This window comes from Doryrhamphus excisus, chromosome 2, assembly GCF_030265055.1.
Source record: "Doryrhamphus excisus isolate RoL2022-K1 chromosome 2, RoL_Dexc_1.0, whole genome shotgun sequence".
In the NCBI taxonomy this organism is placed as follows: Eukaryota; Metazoa; Chordata; class Actinopteri; order Syngnathiformes; family Syngnathidae; genus Doryrhamphus; species Doryrhamphus excisus.
Window position 1 is genome coordinate 9,887,655 of NC_080467.1, and position 20,249 is coordinate 9,907,903.

General features: G+C 43.1%; 1 protein-coding gene across 7 annotated transcripts in view; it reads right to left on the reverse strand.

Annotated features, from left to right (window-relative positions):
- lamc3 (laminin, gamma 3) overlaps nt 1–20,249 on the reverse strand; it is a 103,041-nt gene that overhangs the window by 19,346 nt on the left and 63,446 nt on the right. For 6 of the 7 annotated variants that reach the window (XR_009121534.1, XM_058064273.1, XM_058064275.1 and 3 more), the window contains 6 exons: nt 18,692–18,790; nt 16,791–16,927; nt 15,911–16,030; nt 12,238–12,448; nt 7,341–7,450; nt 4,464–4,688 (listed from right to left, as the gene is read on the reverse strand). Coding sequence is in view for 6 of the 7 variants with exons in the window: in XM_058064273.1 (XP_057920256.1) it covers nt 4,464–4,688; nt 7,341–7,450; nt 12,238–12,448; nt 15,911–16,030; nt 16,791–16,927; nt 18,692–18,790 (902 nt within the window). In the remaining variant the exon portion in view is untranslated. The remainder of the gene's footprint in view (nt 1–4,463; nt 4,689–7,340; nt 7,451–12,237; nt 12,449–15,910; nt 16,031–16,790; nt 16,928–18,691; nt 18,791–20,249) is intronic. The other variant, XM_058064274.1, reaches the window with a different exon arrangement.

Below are 20,249 nucleotides of genomic sequence, written 5' to 3' on the forward strand. Positions count from 1 at the left end.
ATAATTGAGTAATAATTTGAAATATTATTAAAAATAACAATAGTTTCAAATTAAACAAATTAAAAAATACAAAATCTTTTCAGTATTATTTAATAACTTAGTAATAATGTGTTAGTGTTAGTAAAAATAAGAATAGTTTCACATTAACAAAATTAAAAATCAATACAAAAAATGTCAAGTATTATTTAATAATTTTGTATTACTTAAGAGTCTTACTAAAAATAATATTTTCACATTAAACTAATTTCTAAATGAATACAAAATAACTTCAAATTGTGCTGAGTCAAGTTGTTTTGAGTCTGCGTTCCTCCAGCTTTCCGGGAGGTTGTGCTGTGGGTGGTCTTTGATGAAAAAAAAAATAAGTGAATGTGCTTGAAAACAACGTGCCAAGTCCCAGCATCGAACAGAGGGCTACGCTTGCAGAGTTGAAATTGAGCAGAAAGGCATAGTTTTGAAGACGACCTGCAAGTTGTCTACTGTACGTCGTCCATCACGAGCTGCCTTCTGCTAAACACGCAACAACAGCCCAAACAAATCACTTGTAAACTTCTTAGAGTCCCGCGTTCAGCACTCGCTTGTTTCTCACGCTGACATTTGTGCGGGGCCAAACGTGGAGGAATAAATCGCATCTCTTTCGCATCTCTTAACTAAATGTCACAACTTCCGCAGTCCGTCCAAGGAGGCCAAGAAACACTAGTTTCCTTTTCTGGGTCCCTCCTCCCCACCCCCGGGGGAGCTCCTGCATCGCTCAAGTCGACCTGAGAAGGGCCTTCAGAGTGAATACCTGTCCGGCTGCAGCCATTAACATACGCACAAAGAAGTGCAGCCACTTATTAGAATGCAGGCTGGTGACTCACTGCTTACCAACAAATGCCTTTTGAAATGCATCGTCATCTCTCCGAGGCCCCGTTTGGAAGAACTATGGCGATGGAGAAGCTTTCAGAGCTTATTCCGGGTCTAAAAATCTATGGTGGCTTTGTTGGAGGTCATTTGTTGGAGGCAGAGAAAACCTAAAACCTAATAAAAACCAAAAAAAAAAAATCATTAAAATACATTTCTAAGTGTTTTTTCCATTAATTTCTGTTAATGTTTTTCAGTTATTTTCAGTAGTTTTTTCAAATATATACATTTTAAAATCAATTTTTATTTATTTTTTTTACAAAATGGTTACAATATATTTGTTGCATGTGTTTTTTCTTAATATTTTTAGCAGTATCAATTATGTTTTTAAATGTACATTTTCTTCATAAATATTTTATTAATGCAATTTTAAAAAAGTATTATTTAATTGATTTTATTTTTTTATATATGTATTTATTAATTTTATGTGTTTGTTTTTTTTTACAATAGTTTCTTTTCATGTAATAATTTATCATTTGTATTAATAAATATTTGGCTAAATATAAAAATTAAAGAAGTTTTATTTTGGTCTAATTCATTTATTACTTAATACAAATACACTGTACATAGTTTACAGTGTATACTTCTACTACTACAAATGTTGACTATTTTTTAAAACTATATTTAGTCCTAGAACTATTTTAGTCTCCAATTATCTGACTGCTTAATTGAAGCGCAGGCTGTGATCTGCTGATTTGTAGTAAAGGAGTTATTGTGCTTATAAACACGGAAAGACTTTGATTGGTTGATTTCCACAACATACATTTACATGACTTACTAAACACCCCATAATGGTTGACTATTTGAGCGATGGTGAAGACGTGTGATGATAGCCATAGAGCCTGGTCCTGTGAAACGTTCACAAGTGATTGGCTGTGAAGAAAAGACGCCTGTTAGCGTGAGCGCTCACACAAGAGCTACATTTTGTCCTTTGCCAATCTGCTGCGTGGCACCACTGCAAGCAGTACGACGTTGCACAACGCCGAGTGTTAATAAATCACGATTAGCAAGGAACTTCCCTCTGAATAAATTGCACCCCGTCGCGGTCTGTGGACACTCCCCAAGTCACGGCGCGGGTTCTACAGTCATTATGCAGCAATTACGGCAAGCGTCAGGCCGGGACGTTCCCCCTGATGCCAAGTCAAGACTAAAGCTGACTTTTATGCTTCCCGCCTTAACCTCGGATTCAACGTTTATGGCTGCTGTTTGTGCCTTTTTCATTTGTCTCCCAGCGGAGCCTCAGAAGAAGCCGAGCGGCTTCTCGCCATCCTTGTCAAAGCCAAAAAGGCTAAAATTAACGAGCCGCTCTCAGCCGGTGCTGTTGGGGCCCCTGCTACGGGACGCACGGGGGGGTTCCTTTAAAAGACCGCCACTGGAGAGGACACGTCCATATTTAACACGTCTTTCATCATGTGCGTGGTACATGCCTTGTAAATATCTTCAAACGCGAGACTGATTTGCTAATTAGCTTTCAACAAAGTTTGGAATGGGATTTTGTTTTGCAGACACAAAGCAAAAGTACTTCATGGTCTTGAACAAAGTATTATTGTTCCATGTGGCCAAGTGAGAGTAAACCTCATCTAGTGATGAGTGATAGTCATAAGAATCATGCTGGACAACGACTTGACCTTTATCTATATACTTATATACCCATATTTGTCTATATATTTGATTTTAATGATCATTTATGATTGATTGATGAAAACTATCAAAACAATATTTGAAATACGTATATTATTTAATTACATAAAAGTCCATATAAATGCCCATAATGAGACAGTTCAAATATTGCTCAGTTATAAAAATACCGATCTTTCTATGACATTTGTATATAATTATTTTTTAATTATCAATTCATTGATGGAAAAAAATGCCTGATGGATAGTCTATACAGTTCAAATATTCTGAAATTAGCTAAAATATTATTCACAATTAAAATAAAAATAATAAATAATAATAAAATTCCAAGAGTTCAAATAAATTGTAGACAGTTTTAATTGTTTAGTATAAATTAAATCATGATGATTTAATAGATGAAAATTATCTAAAATATTTTTTAAATGATTATAAATAGAAACCAAATAAATGCCTTACTCCTAATAAATGCCATATAGTCTTGATATATTTTTAAATACTATAAATACATCCATAATTGTTGAGAATGACCTAAAAATATTTAAAAGCTATTTGTTATTATTATAAAAGTAGAAAAAGTACAAATAAATGCCTTCAGTTTTCTTATGAAAGATCCCCAGCAGAAATACGGTATAGTGATTTACCAGCTACCTGCGTCATTGAACACCCCGCCCTAAATAAGTGATGCCAATGCAAAGGAGCGGTGTCAAAGTCTACGTCACAGCTACTATTCCAAACCCGTGTAAGGCCGCCCTGAAGAAAAAGACGGGAGGATGTTGAGGAAGTGCAAGCGGGAACGGAGGGGTGTCAGCGGGGCGTCCAAGATGCTGAAGGGCAAAGCGATGCAGGTGCAACAAGAGGGAAGCAGTTGACTTCTGGCTGGAAGGGGAGGGTGGCTGGGGGGGTTGGGGGCAACAAGAGTACCAGTGTTGTCCCAAAAGAGAGACAGCCAGAATGAGCGAGCGCTAGAAAAGACTCACGGAATCTGCAAGCAAATTAGACATCATTAGCCGAGAGGCGGTTAACAAGTCTAATTAGGGTGGAGGCTGGCGCTGATAGCAGGCTGGCTTCCGGAGTGCGCATGTGTACACACACACACACACACACACACACAGCGGCAAACAGCAGACACACGCGGAAGGGAAGCTGGCGGCGTCTCCCAACTGGGTCACATCTCGGGAAGAGATTGGGGAAGGATGAAAGATGGAGGAATGGTTTCAAGTTGGGTTTATTTATGACTTTCTTCTTTTCTCTCCAGCTGCCAGAGTCAGATTGCAGCAAGGATACTCACGGCAGCATGTCAATATCAATAAATAACCACGCCATGACAGCTTTACTATTTTACAGGAAGTCACCTCCGGAAAGTCGGAAAAAGTTTTTATCCTCAAAAGATACCTTCAATTAGGCTTCCGTTCGTCCGCTCATCCATTTTTCTGATGATCACAGGTAAGCTGGAGTCTACACCGGTACGCAATTCATCTCCAATAAACACCTCACGTGATAGTAAGTCACTCTGTGACGCCATCATAGCTGATCGACCTTACGACCCCCACGGCTGTAGCTTAAGATGTGTAGCGAAGCCTACTATGTTGTAAAGCAGTGGCCATACACATAAGGCGTGCTCAATGGAAGGAGGAGTCTGCTCCATGATGTCATGATGTCATGAAAAGCCTCTCTTCTCATAAGTGGAGCAAACAAGTGAGGGAGATGATGGTTTTTTCTTCATGTCTGGTGATCATAAAGCGGTCAGGGATGTCAAAGTCCTGACTCGGTACTAATGTGGCCCATGCACCCTGGGTGTCATATACTGTGGAAATCCTGAGATGGTCAGAGCCACTTTAGCTCGATTAAAGGAGATGAACGGGTTCTCAACTGAGAACAAACAACGAGCACGATAATGTAGTCATCCCTGCGCCGCCACACGTTACCTGTCTCCGGGTGGCAGGTTCCATGCTGGTGGCAGTCGCACGGCACACATGGAGAGAAAGGTCCACCACCGGGGACCTCCCTGGTGAAGCCCGGCCCGCACCGCTCACAGAACTGGCCGACAAAACCGCTGGGGCAGGAACAGGATTCCACCCACGGGGCAGGAGGGCCGGCGACAGCGGAGGAGACGGCGGAGCTCAGACGCACTCCCGCCAGCTGGGACGTGTCTGGAGACAGGAGGGAGGAAGAAGAGGAAAAGTTATGTTCTAACTCCAAAAATATTTCATTTATTAACATTGAACATTAATATTGATTGCGGAGATTCATTTATTGCAGTCGAGTCTGGAGCCAATTAAAACCAAAGAACGACTTATTCATTCATTTGCTTATACTTATACGCTGGAGCCTATCCCAGCTGTCTTGGGGCGAGAGGCGGAGTCCACCCAGGACTGGTGGCCAGCCAATCACAGGGCACATATAGACAAACAACCATTCACACTCACATTCATACCTATAGAGGTATGAATTAGTGGCCAATTAACCTAGCATTTTTTGGAATGTCGGTGGAATTGATCTTGGGTCTCCTAGCTAGTATGAGGCCTGCGTGCTATCCACTCATCCGCCGTGCAGCCTATTTATATACATAATAATAGCAAATAAATAGAGTAAATAAACATGTGGCTGTAAAATATGATATGACTATGATCTACAGTATTTATCGAATGGTTCTGTTCCATGGACGCAGACGACATGACTGTCGACGTAACGAGAGGCAGATGTGAGCCAAAGACGTGTTGAGAGACGAGGGAAGGATGGACCGTGACTTCTAACAAGTGGCCATCCCGACACGCCGTCGCTTTTAATGAAAGGCGGGTTCATTTGCGGCGCTGCGGGATAATAAGATGGCCTCCCAGCCTTTACGCCGCTCTACCTCCTGAATTTTAATAGCACGTTGAACGGTGTGTAATTAGGACCCTTTGCACACACGCCGCCCTGGATTTCACTTCATTCCCAAAACATTCCTCAATCCAATGGAGGCGGCTGTCAAAGCGCTCTAAATGTGAATTTGCGTTGGACAGTCGATATCAGCGCAATTTGGATCACTTCGGCCGGCGGGACTCTAAGCTGTTAAACTTTGAATTTGTCATAAAGTATCGCTCAAAGAGTCTTTAGGAACGTCACAGCCCGCCTTTATGGACTAAAGACAATTTTGCCGCTGTCGTTAAAATGATGACGGGTGGCGTCGTAGCGCTGTAAAACGAAGAAGTCTAAAGTGGGGCGAGATGAGAGCGAGGCTTTATGGGGTTTTTGGGGGGGAAATGAACGTTTGCGGGGTGGCCGGCAGCGATGATGGCTTTGAGAGCAAAGTTGAAATCATTAACAGACGAGCTTTTTCTCGTCTTTGTGGGCGGTTCAGCAGACTAAGCGTGACGGAATATGCATGAGTGTGTGTGTGTTCTCATTAAAACGGCGGACAGCTGTTGTGTCTGATCCGCAGGCTTCCATTTTAGACATGCGGCTTTAATAAACCACACACGCAAAAGTTAAAACTAAGGAAAGGATTCCAAGAAGGAGTTCCCAGCATGTGGGACTAAATGTCCTCTTTTTCACCGAATTGAACGGCTCCCCGTGTGCTTTAGTTTAAACTTCTTATGCAGCCTTTTATGACGAGATCCTGTCACTGCATCCCGACGTGTCAGACCACACGTACAGTCAAGTCACACATTTTTGACAAGCTGCTTTCTCCATCACGCTAATCAGATCTAACTTTTCCTTTGTTTAGCTGGAAGGATGCTGAATGCTTTCATATTTCAAATGAAGGGCTTTTATATTTCAAATATATCATTTAGCGATATGCTATGTTGTCGAGGGAAAATCCGCTCTTGGCCTCAAAACAGCTGAGAAAATAATGAGAGGTACAATTGAAGAAAACCTGCAAGGAGACAAATCAATACATTTGGATTTGAACTGAAGACGACGCCATACGGTGTAGAATTTTATATGAATTTCACATTAAGATATACTAATAATTGGTGATGTGAAATAGGAGAAATCATTCATGAAATATATACATTCTGTTTATTTAATTTAATAATTCATTAAATAGGGCATACAAACATTCTTATTAACATTAGTATTAAATAATACACACAATATAATAGTATATTCAAATATATTCATAAATACAATAATATTTGATATATTTCAAATCTATCCTCTGGTGGAACTAAGCTAAAAGCTATGCTAACAGCTATGCAACAAGTTAAATTAAGAGCTACGCTAACAGCTAAGGTAAAAGCTAAGAACTACGCAAGAGCTAAGTTAAAAGCTACATTAAGAACTATGCTAAGAGCTAAACTAACAGCAAGGCTAAAAGCTAAGGTAAAAGCTAACTTAAGAACTATGCTAAGTGCTAAGCTAAGAGGTAAACAAACAGTTAAGCACTAAGGTAAAAGCTAAGTTAAGAACTACGCTAAGAGCTAACCTAATAGCTAAACTATCAGTAAAGGTAAAAGCTAAGGTAAAAGCTAAGTTAAGAACTATGCTAAGAGCTAAGCTAATAGCTAAACTAACAGCAAAGCTAAAAGTGAAGGTAAAAGCTAAGTTAGGAAATATGCTAAGAGCTAAACTAACACAAAGCTAAAAGCTAAGGTAAAAGCTAAGTTAAACACTATGCTAAGAGCTAAACTAAGAGCTAACGTGATGATGCTCGTCCTTTGCAAGTGAAGATGACATTGACTTCTTCATGATACATGAGATGGTGTGTGTGTGTGTCAAGTCGGCCATGCCAAGATCACCAAAAGTGCTTGCTCATACATGCCATGGCGGACTGGTAAAGTCCAACAAAAGGGTGGCGTTTTGGTGAGACGCTAACTTACAGTTGATTCCTCCCGCGTTGCTGACGTGCAGAGCTGTCAGGTTGTAAAGAAGACGCTGGAAGTCGAAGGCGGACAACGTGGGTTTGAAACTCGTCTCGCTTTCATCCAGCCTGCAAAGACAGCACAAAAAAGCCCACACATCTATTTTTAACAAAAACCATGATTAAACAGCAGATGTGTCCTAGCTTTAATCAATCTGAGTAAACGTTTGCATGTAAGATGATTACAAACACGTATGAGTTTCACTGCGGCAACACCACCACACATGCTGGTGTGTGTGTGTGTGTGTGCAGGCATATCTAAGTATATATTTATATATATATATATATATCATGCAAATGTGCTGACTTGGACACATCTTCAGGGTCTTGATCACGGAGCATTGCCATGGGCTGAAGGGTGATCTGTAAAGTCAGACTGCACATCTGACGTACGCCTGCTTTACCGCCGCCATGGTGACAGCTGCTGCGTCAGTCAGACTCCCAAGATGGATCACAAGTAGCAAGTAGTAGCAAGTAGTAGAAGTACTATTTTTATCATACAGTGGGACCTTCAATGACACATGCCACACTTTTGCCTCGGTTTGCGTACGCATGCTGTGAGAAAGTGACTTGTCGTTAACTTACTGTATATCGGGGGTGTCCAAGGTGTGGCCCTTGGACATATAAGGTGAATAATAATGCGGTCTTAGTATAAAGTTGAAATATTCAAGTAAGTAATTCAAGTAATATCAATACTTTTAAAGTATGCTCCTCTGTTTGGATTAAAAATATTATGTTACAGCAGGGGTGTCCAAAGTGAGGCCCAGGGGCCATTTGTTGAGCAGCTGTTTTTTTTTTTAAATTAAAAAAGAAAAAAGTAATAATATTAAGAGCGACAAACAGAACAGGAGATAAAGAAAAAAGGAGTTGCAAAAAAGAAAAAAAATAAAGGGAAATAAATTATATGATTATTAAGATTAAAATGTCATAACTATGTGATAAAAACTCACAATTATGAGATAAAAAGTCCAAATTATGAGATAATAACGTTGAAAGTATGATATAAAAAGGCATAATATGAGATAACAATTACTTTTTGACTTATTACTTTTTATCTCATGGTTTGGACTTTTTATCTCATAAGTACAACTTCTCATTTCAACTTTTTAATCTCATTATTATGAATTTTTATCTTATAATTTTGACTTCTAATGAGAAAAAAAAAGCAATTTTCCAAGAATAAACTTATATTATGAAGAAAATTAATGTTATTTTAATATCGCTAATATTAGGAGAAACAATACAATATTTTTGGGAATATTAGGTTGGGGAAAATTATAGGAATATTTTAAAAATAAAAAAAATTGAAAAAAAAAGTTGATACTAATAAGAGTTTTCTTAACCTAGAGTATATGAGGCAGCTGATTGAGGTGCAGCTTTTTGTAGAAATACTGTATATTTATAAACAGTATATAACTTGCATATGTACATGCTTTGCTTTATAAAATATCAAAGTATCATGTTTGGCTAAGTGTCCCTCGCTGGAAAAGGTTTGGACACCCCTGCCGTACATCTTTAGACCATCAAATCTCAGGCGTGTCTTTCATCAGCTTGATTTCCAGACAGGCCATTTCCAGCTGTGTAAACGCCACCGAGTGTGTGTGTGTGTGTGTTTGCCATGCAGGCCTGCTAATAGAAGAGAAGCAATTACAAAGCGAGCCTCAAAGCCATGGTAATGGAGCCGGTCAGACGGTGATAAGCAGAGTACGCTTGAAAGTGAACAAACTCGCCGCCATGTTTCCCCCTACGGAGCGCCATTGTCCCTTTTAATCAGTGCCAAGCACGCCGCGGCCGGCCTTGCTGTAATTAAGCTCTCTCCGCTGAGTACAAGAGATCATCGCCCCCAAAGAAGATGAAGGACACCATCAAGACCTGGTGGAAAGTATATCTAAAGATGTTGTCGGAGGCGTGTTGTCAGGGCCAGGCTAGCATGTTGCGCCACATCAGCGTAGCCCACATTTTGCCATCTCTTCGACAGGAACCACCTTGATTTTAACTCAAGACGGCGCTGTGCTCAAAGGTCCATTCGCTGCAGAAACTTGCTTAACTTACTGAATTTTAACATTAAAATCTGCTACTAATTGGTGATAGAAAAATTCGAGTAAATAATTCATCAAATATGTACATTCTAAATAAACTATTTCTCCATTTTGAAATATATGCAATGACGATGTTAACTAAGACATATACTGTCTTAGTCAATGACTTCAGGAAATCATTTTCATTTCATATAGCTGACCCAGCGGAGAAAACGAGCCACGTGGTCAAGTACTTCCTGTCGTATTTCAAAATGGAGTGTTGAAGAGCGTTGCTGACTGAGCGCTGGATGACTTGTGGCGTGATTGTGAGGCCTACTAGTAAAAAGACAAGCGTTATAGCGAGCAACGTAGCGGTGGACGCTGGCTCCGAGAAAGCAATCCTCCCTTCCTCTTATCTCTCCTCCGGGTTCCCATCCTCACACCTCAGTTTAATCCTCCTCCAGTCTGATGGCGGAATGATCTTGGCCACGTAACGCCGTACCATATTTACCAGCCGTCAGTGAAGACCAGTCCTGCTTATTTACGTCTCACCCAAACACCCTGACTTCCCGACACTCCTTTGATTGTTGGCGAACGGCAACAGATTGCCTCGGGATGAGTCGCTCAGCTTTTGTACGGCAGCTTCCATCGGCACGACTTCCACGGGCGTGACAGACGGACGCCAGAGGGAGGCGCACGGGTGAAGTGTAGAGAAGCGTGACCATGTGAGAAGTCTAATGAGACCTGCAGACAACTTCTGGAGCTCCACTCCACACTGCCTCACACACACACACACAAGCAAGCGGGTCTGTTAAGAAGACCAAGGTCTTCCTGCTGGAGGATGGGGGTGTCCTCATTACTTTCTAGCACAGAGTCAGCCATGGACAGAGAATGTCCTCTGGACAGGCTCCGCTGAACTGAGGTGAGCTCTCGGGCCAAAGTGACACCTCCAGCACCCTAAAAGTGCTGCAATTTCAGGCTCAAACAAAATAGGTTTTATAATAATTGGATGATATTGGCATACATTTAAGGTATCCAATCTCATGTTTGTGCTCATAACGATATCGGGGCATCAGTAATGACGTGTGAGAGAATAAAATAAATGAATACATCGTTAAATAATTACCTAAACGTGACACTAATGAAATAAAATTTGAAATAAATACATAAATGTTACTAAATGTGCTATTATTTTATTTAATAAATAAACACACCTAATTACCTAAATGTGTCATTAATTAAATAAAATGAATTAAATATAAAAATGCGTTCTTAAATAAATTAAATTAAATTAATAAATAACATTAAATAAGGGCGGCACAGCGGTCTAGTGGTTAGCGCGCAGACCTCACAGCTAGGAGACCAGGGTTCAATTCCACCCCCGGCCATCTCTGTGTCGAGTTTGCATGTTCTCCCTGTGCGTGCGTGGGTTTTCTCCGGGTACTCCGGTTTCCTCCCACATTCCAAAAACATGCTAGGTTAATTGGCCACTCCAAATTGTCCATAGGTATGAATGTGAGTGTGAATGATTGTTTGTCTATACGTATGTGCCCTGGGATTGGCTGGCCACCAGTCCAGGGTGTACCCCGCCTCTCGCCCGAAGACAGCTGGGATAGGCTCCAGCACCCTCCGCGACCCTCGTGAGGAAAAGCGGTAGAAAATGAATGAATGAATGAACATTAAATCATTACATAAAAATGTCATTAATTCGTTGCTCCAATGAGGAGAGATACTGTGTACTGTGCAGGTGAGCAAATCAAGCACTTCTTTTTTTTTTCTCCTGTCTGTCGGAACGTCCCTTGACCTCACTTGTAAGCAAATATTCATTTTCTTTAGCATGCTATTTGCTATATGCTCGGCGCATGTGTCCGAATACAGTGCACCTTGCAGGGCCACGCCGGGTGTCTCCTCCTGCTCTATACCCTGGTTCTCCTGACCTCTGTTGCTTTGGTTGTCTTTCTTTGATATTTCACCTTTATGCAAATGACAATATTCATGATTTGTCCTCATAATATAACAATTAGGACTTTTCTCATTAGATTACCACCTTTTCTCTTCATATTTTGATGTTATTTGACGTAAAGCAGTAAAATCACTGCACATTTTCTCTTTTTCCGATTTTTGCATTTTTTCTTTCTAAATTCTAGTTTTGGAACGTGCCACGAGCTGCAAACGGCACCCGGGCCGAAGTTTGGGGACCTCAGAGTGAACGTAATAATAACCTGTGACGAGTCCAAGCGGAGCAGCATAAATTGTCCACTTTGCATGCATTGCAACTGCAGTGACCAAGCAGGTCATCTCTCATTCCCAATTCTCATCCTCAGCTTCCCGGAGCCTAATGGTGGTTTGACCTTTCGCTATGTGCGTGAATTCATATTCCTCTCACTGGAATCTTTTGCTCCATTTCTGATGCTTCATATTCTATCCATATTTGCCGTTCCCTGTCGGGGCTACATTGCATCATTTGAGCAGATTATTGGCTTTAGCTGCATGTCGGTGGGACTTTCTTGCCTTTTTCTGATTTATTCCCATTCCGAGCACGCTTATCTTTGGGTGAGGCCATCTGGTGAATGCAGAAGATGTGGAAATAAAATGAAAATGCGATGCAGCTGCTACCGCCACCGCCGCTCTGTACCTGCCACCTGCGGGACGAGCGGGTTCATCACTACATTCATAGCACTGACAGTCTGGGGGGAGCGTGACTGCGCCTTCGGTGGCGGAGAACTAACATCAAAAACACACAGGTGGCCTGCAGGGTGTGTGAATATTGTAAAGAGCGTGAAGATGGGCCGCGGGGGAAATGCATCCTGAAACAAGCACACTCCTGCATCCTTGTACCTGACAGTGAAGGAGATGCGCGGCGGGAGCGTGCCCGGCACGCCCGGCACGCCCGCTTGCGACGTCCCAGGTGAAAGTTTGGCAGACAGCGTGATTCCGGCGCCCTCCAGCAGCAAGGTGACGTGGTCGGGAAGCAGCTCCAGGGTCTCGGAGGTGAAGGTGATGGAGAGGAGCTGGCCGTAGCTGTAGACTGGATGCGCTAGGAATTTCTCTGTTGGAGACAAAGTATGTAACTTTCAAGACGGATTTGTTCACATTTCGAAACAACTGCAACCACAGGAAATAAGGCCTTCATGAAACATTGAAGCCACATTTAACTCTCATACAAGAGTAAAAAGAAGTGAAGCCATGTTAGGTATGTTACTGATTACCCAACTTACACATGTATGACTTAACTATTTCTATTTACATGATTTCTGATGGAACACATTGCTGTATTTCCAAATTGCAAATCAATTAGGGTGGGGGTGTGTGTGTGTGTGCACGAACCTAAAAAGCTACAAAGTTGTGCTCTTGCTTATGAGTAATTTTTACAAATTTATGCTCCTGCTGGCGTAGGAGGATCAGTTTAATTTGTTGAGCACTTGTTAAAAAAAAAAAAAAAAAACGTTAAAAAAAATAAAGAAAAAGAAGCTGCCGGGGGAGTGACTTAAGAGGATGTTAGATTAAAGAAGGGGGGCAACAATTCATTTATAAATGACCTATAAATGATTCAGTCATGGCCAACAAGCTTAATTCATAATGCATCAGCAAATCAGCATTTCCACACTCGCTAATGATTTGCTACTAAATGTTTTAAACGTTTTCCATCACTATATTTCCTTCTGTGTTATTCATGATCCCATCTTCACACTTCGACAACAACAACATACACGCATGAACACGCGTGTATGTTTTGCTGCCCTAGAGGTACATATTTTTGCATTTTGCTGCATTTTGTTGCTTTGGGTTGCAAATGTATTCTGTGAAATCTGGATCATGTGCCTGTGTTGAGGACTGGAAAGGCTGTGATTGATCGTACATTATTTTGTGTTTGTACACGACTCCAAGTCCAAAAAGAAAGTAATTGAGATGTATCAGTCTGGTTATCGAGCTGTTTCTAAAGCTTTGGGACTCCAGCATACCACAGTGAGAGCCATTATCCACCAATGGTGAAAACAACAGTGGTGAACCTTCCCGGGAGTGGCCAGCCAACCAAAATGACCCCAAGAGTGCAGGGATGACTCATCCAAGGGGTCGCAAAAGACCCCACAACAACATCCAAAGAACTGCAGGCTTCACTTGTCTCACTTAAGGTCAGTGTTCAAGACTCCACCAAAGACACTGGACTAAAATGGTTTTCCAAAACGATTTTGCAAGCAAAAATCTTCATGACCGCCAAGACCTGTGGGAAAATACACCGTGGTCTGACGAGACAAAAGTTGACATTTTTGGAAGGTGACGGCGTTTAGAAGATGTTCCGAAAAAGAACATCATACCACCAGTAAAATGTAGTGCTAGCCTTCAAGAAACAGCTAGGAAGCGCGAACAAGCGAGTATTGGGTGTACTTGAGCAGATTGAGTGCTGTGTGGACGCCACCTGGATGAAGGTAGCGAGTCGTCATGGCGACCTGTCTGCCACATTTTTGCTCAGCATTGGAAGTCATTCAGAAGTAGCACACAGTAAAGAGACTCAAAGAATAAATTCTTTTTTTTTTCTTTGCTCCATCCATAGGTCTACCTCTGCACTCTGACTTCTTCTTTGCTATTTCATCACCTTCATGCTTCTTTTTTGTCCCCGATGATGAGACCTTCAGACTGTAGAGCAGCGCTCAGGTCCTTTGAAGCTCTCAGCACAGGCAATTGCAGCGTGAATGTGAGCGACATGCCGCCTGAATCCGCTCTCGCCGAGCTTTGCGCTCTTCCTTCGCCTGAATGCAAGAGCACTGCCTCACATGCGCTCCCTTCCCTCTGTATGCCGCTTGCTCTCCACCACGGGGGGGTGGGGGGGGTGGGGGGGGGGGGGGTTCATTCAAATTGTGCCCTCTGTCTTACTTTTCCCCATCTTTTCTGCTTGGCTGCTGCTGCAAGCGTACATATGAGAAGCACGGAGGCCTTAGAGAGTCAGGTCTCGAGTGAGATGATGCCTCGCTTCCTTTCCTCGCTGTTAATATAGCAGCTTGCTGGAGACCCTGCCAGCTGCTCTCCACTGGTCAGTCTGGTATTGTCGCCGCGGGGACCTGAACTCCACCGGTGTCAAATACCAAGCAGATGTCCGGGATCAGGAGGGAGGCTTACGTGGACGAGCATGCCAACCAGCACGATTTCCTTGCAGTAACCTCATCATGTACGCATTTTCAAGTAAGACAAAAATAAACCCACAAGCAAGCGTTGAAGTGCAGACTTTGAAGCAGCATTGCAAGTTCAGTTCCGGCTCACTTTGTTAAAAATGGCAGCAATTCTTCAAGACAATTGCTGGAGGGAAATAGTAAGAATAACATTTTTAAATGCAATGCATCTCAGTGCCTGTTTTACAGCCAGAAACCAGGCACGCGTGCATGTGGATGTTTTTTAACAGCGTGACAATGTGCCGACCCTTCTCGCAACGACTAGCTATTGAGCTAAAGTGGCGGACAAGGAGAGACGAAAGCAGGAAATGTAGAGTTTGCTCGTCGTTCCCAGCCATCGCTTGATTGGGACGAGGAGTGAAGAAAGTGACGGGCTGCTGCCGAGTGTCACGGAGGATTCAGACACCCCAAATGAGATCTCACGCTATATGTGGAGTCCACTTGTCAGACGGGCGTGACCACTTCATGGCTGCGGAGGACTGATTGAATCCTAAATCCCCTGATGTGACGCCACTCGCTTTCACGCAGAAAATCCAAGACTGTGCATCCTGAAAGGTTAGAGTGAAGTTGTCACTCAGAATTGTCAAGACAAGAGAGAGAGTGAGACTTCCACAGATGCCCGCGTGTCTTAGCGTTAAAGGCGTTTATAGTAGAAAATGGGACCATTAGCGTGCGCGGCGAGGCCGATTCCGGCTAAGGAGGAAACAACATGAATGAAGCAGATAAGCAGGCTGCCGCAAAGCTTCTTGGCGGCCGGTTGGGTCGCTAATCCCACTGAGAGGCTGCGTGAACTCTATGAAAAAAAAAAAAGTTGGCTGTCTAAGAACATTTGAAGACGTAAGTGCATGAATGCCTTCCATCATATCTGGAAGCCTATCAAAGGCCGGTGCTGCCATCGCCCAAATAGGGCATAAATAGGATTTCAAGTGTTTTGCTTCTGGCAGCCGGCGGCGGGGCAGCTGCAGGGTCTCGCGGGTTGAAGCTGAGAAACCCAGAAGAAGCACCAAAGCCAATTTTCACTTTGTTGCCTTTCCAACACGGCCAATTCCATCAGGCCGTGTGATAGAAATGGGCCCTAAATCCTGTAGAGAGGCCAGCTTATTCCCTTATCTTCTAATGGTTCTGATAAAGGACTGAGGAGGGGGCGATGGTTTGAGAATATCTGCAGTGTGACCCCCTGCCAAAGACCAGGATTAATCCCAGGAACAACAGGAACAAGCCACGAGTATTACAGATGCTCCATTAACGCCCATATAAATGACGGCGGGAGTGGGCTTTATTGCCTAAAACTAACATCGCAAAGCAAACTAAATGGCGTTCCACCATCATGGGCGGGGTCCACTCACCGGGGGCTCTGTAGAAGCCCAGGTCCTCCTCGGAGAGAGGCAGCAGATAGACTTCACCCTCCTTCCACAGCAACGGGTAATGATGCCCCCCGGAGAACTCCCCCAGCCAGCCGTCATGATCTGGACCAAGGAAGACCAGGAAGTTATGGCAGGTGCTCATGATTCATTTTGACTGAATTTAGCTTCATATGAAAAAATATGGACGAGCGGTTAGCGCACAGGCCCTACAAATAGGAGACCCGAGTTCAATTCGGCCATCTCTGTGTGGAGTTGTCCCACATTCCAAAAACATGCTAGGTTAATTAGTCACTCCAAATTGTCAATAGGTATGAATGTGAGTGTGAATGGTTGTTTGTCTATATGTGCCCTGTGATTGGCTGGCCACCAGTCCAGGGTGTACCCGCCTCTCGCCCCAAGACAGCTGGGATAGGCTCCAGCACCCCCGACCCTTGTGAAGATAAGTGGTAGAAAAAAATTAATGAATAAATAGATAAATAAATAAGAATGGGCTAGCATTAGCCTGTTGCAAAGTAAAAGCAATGTTTACTGATTTTAATGAGTCAAAATGAGAAAATATGTCAAATTGGATTAAAGTCATAGTTTTTACAAATAATATACTGTATTCAATCACTGCAAAGATTTATTAAGGAATATATTTTAAAATAAGTGAAACCGTGAAATTCGAAGCGTATATAATGAGTTTTAGGTATGTCCTGTTTTGTGCTAAGCTAAGCCTCCAGTGCAGCTGCTGTCCAATCCCCTCACGTCGCCAGCCAAACAAACATGATTGCCATGCTTCACTGGAGCCAGCCGACTGTCACACAGAAAAAAAAATAAAACATTTAACTTCATTAAAAACATGACCAGCCAGGGTATTTACCTTCTGTGAAATCTGAAGTGATGTTGACGGCGACAAAGTGATTGGACGAGGAGCACGCCAGTGAGTGGCCCAAGCAGAAACACGGCTGGCAGCCCGCAGGGTTGATTTCTTGCAGGTTGAAGAAGCCTGGCTTGCATCTGCACACACACGGTTGTCCACATTGCCCGTCACGTTTACACAACATTTTTGCAGCTTTTTACCGCCACATTGTTTTTGTGTTTGGAAGCCATTCTCTGTGTTTGTGGTCCAAGTGGTGCTCAGATGCGATGACTCTGAGCTGTGACCTACAGGGAGATGCTGGAGACGTGCGAGTGGACAGGAAACGCTGCGGTAATCAGCCGCTACGCCAGTCACATTAGGCAGGGCGAGAGGAGGGTGTGGGGGTGTGGGGGTGTGGGGGCGCTGCTTGATGGGCTGTGAAATCAGCAAAATAGCCAACAGAATTATTCAGCAGTTTTGAGTCCTCAGAGACTTCGCGTCTGACACACCATGGTTGTACGCTGGAACCTACACTTCGATAGTATAACCCCTCTGAGGTCATAGGATACAAAATATTGGAGCTAGACGACCCAGCATACCTTGCGGGGCACTTGTAATAAGTTAATGTTTACTACCCATGTAGGGTTTATTCCTGTGTTGATGTTCTGGCTCAAAAATGAGCCAAAATGACTAATTGGATAGTAAAGGTTGCCAACCCCTGGCCTAAGGTGAAACTTAAACCCACTGAGGCGCTACTGGATTGATGTGCTCGCCGCTCATCGCCTTGCCGGGTGAAATAAAAATCCAGCATTGTTGTGCTTCTTGATGCTTTATTGATCACCATTTATGGATCTTTTCATGCAAATACAGATGAACTGGCAAAGAGAAGCAAAACATGCAGGAGCGAAGCGTACCATGGTCTAGCGTAGCTTAGCAATGAGTGGCCAAAACCAGTGCACCAGGAATGTATTCACAGGGCTTCGCCATTTGCGACTGCTTTATTTCAGAATGGGATAGCTTCATTTTTCTTGCTGGGATGATCTGCTCAAGGCTAAAAGACCTCATGTCTCAAGAGTAAGTCCTTCACATGCTCAGACCCAATAGCCTTGGGTTTCTGGGCATTTTAAGATAGCTTTCGCCTCTCATTTGAAATTTCTCCTCCCCTCACATATGCACATACTATGTAGCAACATTTTCCTGTAGACGTTAACCATTTTATTAGAAAATGTTCAGGTTGTATTGATTCCTCTCCTTGCGTGCAGGTTTTATTAAACTGTGTCTCTTGTTATTCTCAAAGAACTTGTCCTGCACACAAGAGGCGCTTGAGAGGTGCTGCAAAGAGGAATGAGGAAAAAGGTAGGGCGAGTTTGTTGCGTAATTGCTGCTAAAGGTGCATCAAAGGTGCATAAAGTTGAATACTTATGCACAAAAAAATGTAATCATGTTGTGATTATGGGATTATGGGATTATGGGAAGTGTAAAGTGTAAAACATACAATTCCATTTTAGAATAAGGCTGTAACATAAAACGTGGGATGCGCAGTGAATACTTTTCGGATGCACTGCACCCCTGATCATGGACAGGATGATGTCCTGCATAAACCATGTGAAAAATATTGTTTACTCTTAGCAGTGGTTATCTTTATCAGTAGCTGTTTACAAGGCGACCTAACAAACATCAAACATCAGTGGCTGTAGGCAACCTCTTGATGTATATAATGAAGTACTTGCATGACAGCTGAGAATGTTCAAATGTTACCTTCACAAGGTTTCATGATGGCTTTGCTGGACCAGATTATTTCTTCACTATCATTTTTTCACATTATAGAGACATTTTATGCTAGCAACAGCGATAGCAGGGAGCGACAAGACACTCTTAGTCGCCGTGGTAACCAGAAATGAGGCGCATGAGCGCAGCATCACCTGCCGCAGCTCCCTCCCTCCACGTTGGCCTTGCAGCCGCAGCGGCCGTCCACCGGCGAGCACACACCGACACTCCCAGCGGGGGCGCACTCGCATGGCCTGCAGACACAAAGTCACAAAGACAGGATGAGTGTGTTTTTATGTCAGCTCTCCATTGTTTTTTGTGTGAGGTCCTTGGCTGGGAGACATGTCAAAAAAAAGTGTGTGTGTGTCTGTGTGATCGCCTTCTGTGATTGATTGCTTTTGTTTGGAACACCAAATCTAATTTTAATGAGGCGCTATTGCAAATAATTTAATTATCTCCGAGCAAAGCGTCTCCTCGTTTCTGCTCCATTGGGCTGAATAATTCACACTGTTGCTCAGCAGCCTGATTTTGCAGCATCTATGATGGAAAGCAGTGTGTGTGTGTGTGTGTGTGTGTGTGACATCTGTCTAATAAATGGCCATTAGGTAGTCCAAACCTGTGATGCATCATTTTCTTTTTTTCTTTCTTTCTCATTTGTACATTTTCTTTGGCTGCCTTGGACATCATACATTTTGAAAGCAGTAATTTGTGACCAAAAAATGATGAAATGGAAAAAAAAATGTCTCTCTCTGGATATTAAATTTTTTTGACACCCATATTTAATGGCATATCAAGATGCTGATGAGACAGCACGATGATTGTATAGGTGTACCTTATGCTGGCCACAATAAAAGGCCACTCCGATGTACAGTAGCATTAAACAGCACAATGCAACAGACATGCTGACTGTACAGGAATGTCCACCAGAGCTGTCGCCCATTAATTAAATGTCCAGCCCACGAGTTCCACATCCAGCATCTTCACCCCCAAGAGACAAGCCCCCAAGAGACAAGCCACTCGGACAGGTGCTGCAACAATAACACCAGAATTTCCCCGCAAACTGCCAGACAGCGTCTCAGAGAAGCTCATCTGCATGCGCTTCAACCTCGTCGGGGTCTCGACCTGACTGCAGTCAGGAGCAGACTTGTTCACATTCCATGGCGTCTTGGCACTTGGAAAGTGCTCTTTTCACGGATAAATCCCGAGTTTTGCTTTACAGGGCAGATGGCAGACAGCTTGTATGGCGTCGTGTGGGTGAGTGCTTTTCTGATGTCAACATTGTGTATGGAGTGGCGCATGGTGGCTGGGGGGTTATGGTATGGGCAGGCGTATGTCATGGACAACGATCAATGGCATTTTGCATGCACATACTCGAGATACTGCAGATTCTGGAGTGGCCTTTTACTGTGGCCAGCCCAAGGCACACTTGTGCACGCCCGATACCGACTGCTCTTCTGACTCCTCTGGACACACCACCAATACAGTAAAAATGCACACTTTTGAGATGCCTTTTATTGTGGCCAGCCCGAGGCACACTTGAGTACATAAAAATATTGACTGGTTTTCTGACCAGCTCCCACAGGCACCCCTAAAACAGCAAACGTACATATTTTGCAGAGTCCTTTTATTGTGGCCAGCCTGCGGCACACTTGTGCAAACCATATACTGACTGGTTTCTGGGGGGGGGGGGGGCATTTGTGACCAGCCTAAGGC